This window comes from Sipha flava, unplaced genomic scaffold (assembly GCF_003268045.1).
Source record: "Sipha flava isolate LNK unplaced genomic scaffold, YSA_version1 18983_pilon_pilon, whole genome shotgun sequence".
Lineage (NCBI taxonomy): Eukaryota > Metazoa > Arthropoda > Insecta > Hemiptera > Aphididae > Sipha > Sipha flava.
Window position 1 is genome coordinate 1,208 of NW_020272522.1, and position 6,194 is coordinate 7,401.

Genomic DNA, 6,194 nt, shown 5'->3' on the forward strand with positions numbered 1-6,194 from the left:
TACAAGATTCAAACGTGAGGATTTGACGAAATAAAAATGTTTTTCTTGTACAATTTAGTACGGAAATGAAGTTATCAATGTATTATTATTTTTTATTCATATAATATTCTCAAGGTGAATATACTATCAGTATTTTTACCCATAGAAAAAGATTACTCTATATATGTATCAGACCCCTTCTTTTGATAAGAAATAAATATTATTATCCTGATTAATTTTCAATAGTTTATCAACTGACGTGGTACTGCATGGTTAAAAACACCAAATTTCATATTTTTGATAATGCAAAGCATCCATATCAATATTGTTAAATGGATAATAGAAGAAATTGGCATTTAAATTATCAGTTAAAATAGTCCAGTTTATAAATTGTCATTACGCCGTTTTTTATTAGACCCCGCAAGTTGAGTCAATTGATTCTTTTGAATGGTATGTTGAATTGGTTTTACTTTAAACTTTATATGATTTTTATTATTTAGGAAAACATTACTAATTATTGTATTTTAATACAATATTTGAAGGAGGTATATTAAAAAACATGCAATTCACAGAAATATTAATAGGTGGGTCGATTTGTTATACAATATAATTGGTTTAGGGATAATACAAGGTTATATATTTACTGTATGTATCAATTTAATATCCATTACTTATCCCCTAAAAACCTAAGAATTCACCTTTTAGATAACAGTTAAAATTTTTTTTTGAATGGGTGGTGTAAAAATATTAAATGTCAGTCAAGAAAAAAAAAGTTCAAACTACTACTGCTATAACCAGTACTGTTACATAGGCCAAAACTTTCAAATATGACCTTCTTATAATTATTGGAAATTATTTTCAACAATTAATATAAATATAAAGGAACTTGAACTTTTTGCAAGTAAAATATACAACGTTTACCGTTGCAATTATTAACATAAACGCAAATATTCCATTTTTATGTCCTAAAGCTTAGGCACCTCTCATCTCTTGCTGCGACCCTGGTTTTAACATTTAATATTTATCTACTTAATTGTTAAATTTTCTCTTAATTATAAATTAATTGACTTTAAACTATATTTGTTGTCATGGATGATAGGAATATAAATAAATAATTGTAGAAATGTGCATATGTAATATGTATGGCTAAATTATTTTAAAATGTACCAATATCTTTTAAGTATAATATTAACATTGTTTATGTGTATTATATTTATTCATACAAAAGGTGTAGTTTAAAAATTAACATTCCTTGCATTCTGATGCATTATTCTGTTTTGTTTGTGTTTAAGATCTGTGTATAATTAGGAATAAGTATTTCCTAAAATAACAGATTTTTCAATTTACAAAATTAGTGATAATGTTAAATTAGAATGAAATAACGAAAAATTGATAATATTCTTCGTATTGTATATGTTAATAATGATGCACAAACAATAAATATGTATATCCTTTAACATATAGAAAAATAACAAAATAATTAAAGTGTACAACGTATTACATATATTAAATTATTATATTTAATAAATTTGTATTTTAAATTTTATTTTAGATCAATATGAGTATTATAAACTGGATTTATAAAACACTTGGCATTGATAACTCAAGCTCCTCGTAATTATTATATATTATTACATGCCAAATTTATTTCTCTTATTCATAACAATTTTTCTGTTTTAGTTTTGATGTACCTTCAGAATATAAATTATCAACTAAAGAACCAGATTTAAATATGAATTTTGGGCATAATGATTTTGAAGAAGGTATTGGTATATACTCTTCACCTTAAATAATTTTTATTTTATATTTTTAATAATTTATTAAAATGTTCAGACTCTTTTGAAAACAATTTGAACAAGTTATTCCATTTAAGCTTTGAAGAAATATTAAAACAATTTGAAGCAGAATTAGAATTTTCAGATATAAATGAAAGTATTAAAAACAATGACTTTTTAGGTAAGTTTTTGCGATATTAAATCATATTTTTATTAGCAATACTTATTTATTTTTCAGATCAATTTAATGCAAAAAAAGATTATTTTAATCAAGTCCCTGATGTAATAGAGTACAATACCAATAAAATACCAAAAAAAAATTTTCTTGTGAGGAATTATTTTCTCAAGCAAAAGTAATTTTAAATAATTAACATTTTTTTTTTTTTTAACAATTAATTAAAAAATTTTATTATGTCATTAGTTCAGTTTCAAACATTTTGAATGAACCTCCAATTAGAGAAACAGTATCACCTCAATTATATTTTGGACAGGTCTGATTCATATATATATATATGTATACATTATTATTTAAAATTTGTACACTATTTAATATTGCTATTTAATTTTAGTCAAGCCCTAGTTCTAGTTCTAGCACTAGGACATTTATTTCTGGTAACTATAATGGCAGAAGAATAGAAAAAGAAACTAGCTCTAAACAATTACAAGGTGGATTAATTGAAAAAGTAATTGTTATGAGGGATGGAAATCAGAAATGTGTCACAACAATAATAGAAAATGTAAAAACAGGAGAGCAGAATTGCCAAAAAAATTTAGTCAATTTGGATGAAAGTAACTAATTTAATCATTTATTTTTAAATTATGTTAATTAGAATAAAATATTTACAAGTTATATTTCATTTTTTTTCTAGGTCAGTTAAATGAATTCGAAAATCGTTTCTCAAAATTTAAATAGTATAAATTAATGATATTAAAAAAAAATGAAATTAAACGAGTATAAGATTTATGAGAAAAAAAAATTAAATTATATTTACATGTCTAGTCTCTATAATTATTATACTTACTACAAAGTTACTACAAAAAAAAAAAATTATTTTGTGTAAAAACTGTTATCCCCTAAATGTTGTCTCTTTCGTAATTGATTAAAAGTATAATTTTTTTTTGTTGATTTTTCTCAACTATGCAAAAACGTATTTGAGGGGATGAAGGGGGTATTCGCTTCTATGGCTCGAATTTTTTTTAATATAATATATTGATTTATTTAAAAAATGTGATGTTTAAATAATTGAGAATATAAATTAATAGTCTATCATTATAACAGAAACATAAGCTGTAGTTAATGAACTGTAAATTATTTTTAAGTTTGTATTGAAGAAAATTAGTTTCACCCCTCCCCCCATGGCCACAACTCAAACACGCACATGTATTTAGAAATTGGTTGAAAACTGAACATTTCGCTATGATAATCCTACACTGCTATTAAAAGCTTAAAAGCTGAGTCATTGTGTTATAGAATAAAATTTTAATTATCGTGTTTTCCGTAAAATAAATTATATAGCAACATATTATAACAATTATTTTTATTTCTTACTATTGTACTTATTTTTAGTTGTTTTAATAAAAATATTGTAAGGAAAAAATGTTAAAAATATAATAATATAAAAAATACTTAATTACATAATACCTAGGTTGAAGAAAGGGGAAGCCCGGATTTAAACTTTCAGTGGCCCAGGAGCAAATACATGGTTGTGGGACCTTCCCACTAATGAAATAAACTTTAAAATTCCAAAAACTATTAAGTATATAAAACAAATATAAACCTTTTTAATTAAATATATATATTTTTATTTTTTTTAATTTAATTGGGCCTTTAACCCTTTATAAGGCACAGAAAAAAATATCGTACGATTTCTACCAAATTTTCAAATTTACTTCTTTACAGATGTAAGTTACTGTAAATGTCAAACAATTCGTAACTTCATTTACACTGGTAAAAAAAGGGTGGGAAATAATTTTCCACTGAGCATTTAGTTTCGTATTTATGTACCATGGGCAGAGGGAAATAATTTCCCACTTAATACCATACTACAATTTTTTTTTAATTTTAACTATTTTTATGGAATAAAATGTATAAATGACATGCTATATAGGTATTTAATTGTATTTTAAGATATATGTAACCTGAAAATACAAATGTTCTCAACTGAAATAAAATTCTTATGATATAGTAAACCTTATAATTTATTATAATAATTAAACAAACAAAAAATAATGAATAATAAAAAAAAAATTAAAACCTTTGGAGAATAATCTTGATTCACATTTCAGACTTCACATTATATAAAATTATAATAAAAAACAAATAAAATCAATTTTTCAAAATAAAATTATGAGATTAACTTGACTTAGATAATTCAATTCAGTCTTGAAAATGAAAATAAAATAAAATAAACTTTGTAAAAAAAAAATATATATCAACTGTTGTAATAGGCCATTAAAATCAATAAAATATACTAAGTTTAATGGTACTCAGCAAAACAATCTTTGCATAAAACCTTGTTGCAAGTTGCACATATCATATTAGATCTTTTGTCATGTTTTTTGGTACTACATCTAAAACAGCGTCTGTATTTAAAAATTTTAGTTGCAATATGTGATTCAATAATTGAAATTACTTCCAAGTTTGTTTTTGATCTTTTTTGGGATGGTGGTTATATCAAATAACTCATATAATATATCTTGATCATTAAGTTTATAATCCATCTGTAATTTATGTAAAAAGTAAACAAATTGTTCATTGAAAATTCACAATAAAGTGAAAATATTAAGTATGTGGGGTATGTTATACACTTGCCGTATATATATATTGATTCCTTATGACTTATTTGTTAAATTGATACAGTCTTTGAGTTCCTAACAGCAATCTATCTTCTGTTGTAGTCGTTTTAGTTAGAGTAAAAAAATATTGACATGAAAAACGTGTCACGAAAAATTAATAATAATAATACTTACGGTACGATATGATATTTCATTATCACACGAAAATAAAGACCAAAAACTAAGCTATATAATTATACTGATCACAGATAAATTAAACGATTTTATCAACAATAAATTTCAATTGAAACAAAACTATAAATAACTCTCGGAATAATCAGATACCGTGAATTGGCAGTGGGAAATTATTTCCCGCCGGGAACGTTTTATTTCAATAACTCATTACTAGAGTGTGCTAGAGTAAAAATACCTATATAATAATAAACGCAGAAAACTATGAACATTCGCTTCATATAAGTGGGAAATTATTTCCCTAATATCACAAATTACAGTATTTTTTTTTGCTAAGGTGGGAAATAATTTCCCTCTGCCCTATAAAGGGTTAAGACAAAAGAGTATAGTAATGATTAAATGAAATAAAATAAAATACAGTAAAAAACAAAATAACAATGAATTAGGCATTTGATTAATTTAATTATTTGTTATTTGTTGTGAAAACTTACAAAACAGTTTTTATTATTATTCAAACAAAGGTTAACATTACACTTTTCGCATTTCATTCTAGAATAACTATGTTTTGAACAATGTTTGCACCTCTTTCACTAATAGGACATGGCCAATGTTCTTTTTTTAGGAGTTGTAGGATTTACAAAATTTATACTTGAAGATGGACGTCCCCTTTGTTTTTTTTTTATTAAATCCAGCATTTATAAGTCCTTCAGCAATATTAGTTTTGAATTGCAACATACTTTGATACTTAGTTATGTGTAATTGCTGACAGTGTCTTCTGTATAGTAACCAAGCATTTACAGTGCACATATCTAAAATATGGTGTATGATTCGTAAATAATAGCGTTTAACTTTATTTTCTGTCCTGTACAATTCTACCAGCATGTCATGCAGGTCAATTCCCCCCATGAAGCTATTATATTCCTTCACACAGGCTGGTCTGACAACAGAAACATATTTTTTATTTGACATACTCCATCTTTCAACGGAATCAGTTGGTCTATTCCCATATAGTTTGATATAATATGCACATACTTATTATCAAACCACTTACAAAAAACTATTTCATTTGTAGAGTCAACTTTCCAGTTATACGAGCCACGTCCACTTTTTTTCATTACATTATCAGTCTCAAAATCACAATTACCCGTTCTATTTGATCGTACAGTTCCAATACATTGTAAGCCCGCATATTTTGTACGACATTGGAGACTATAAGAATAAAACCAGTTGTCTACAGCTACTTTATAATTTTCAAATTTAGGTATGCATTCAGTTAATCGCATGACGATGTCTCCGCTCAGACCCCAAGTCCTGTGTCGAACAGTTGTACAGTGCCCTTCCCAACATAAATTTCAAAGTCATGAATTATACCACTCTTGGAATCAATGGCAAACAACTGGAATACCACGTATCGCGTCAGCAGCAGAATCTTTCACACAACCGATCAGGTAATACAGTTTGTCTATTTTTGCC

The 6,194-nt window shown here is 25.5% G+C and overlaps 1 protein-coding gene across 1 annotated transcript; it reads left to right on the forward strand.

Annotated features, from left to right (window-relative positions):
- The first annotated feature begins 206 nt into the window (after window positions 1-206).
- Window positions 207-2,716, forward strand: LOC112681303. Its single transcript, XM_025551568.1, has 8 exons — window positions 207-429; window positions 1,532-1,593; window positions 1,660-1,742; window positions 1,813-1,935; window positions 1,993-2,107; window positions 2,176-2,245; window positions 2,324-2,543; window positions 2,624-2,716. The coding sequence occupies exons 1-8, from the start codon at window positions 427-429 to the stop codon at window positions 2,665-2,667; spliced, it is 720 nt and encodes a 239-aa protein (XP_025407353.1). The 5' UTR covers window positions 207-426; the 3' UTR covers window positions 2,668-2,716.
- The last annotated feature ends 3,478 nt before the right edge of the window (window positions 2,717-6,194 follow it).

Coding starts and splice junctions, on each gene's coding strand:
- LOC112681303 (XM_025551568.1), top strand. Junction 2,108..2,175: donor AATTATTTTCTCAAGCAAAA/GTAATTTTAAAT, acceptor TTATGTCATTAG/TTCAGTTTCAAACATTTTGA. Junction 2,544..2,623: donor TTTAGTCAATTTGGATGAAA/GTAACTAATTTA, acceptor TTTTTTTTCTAG/GTCAGTTAAATGAATTCGAA.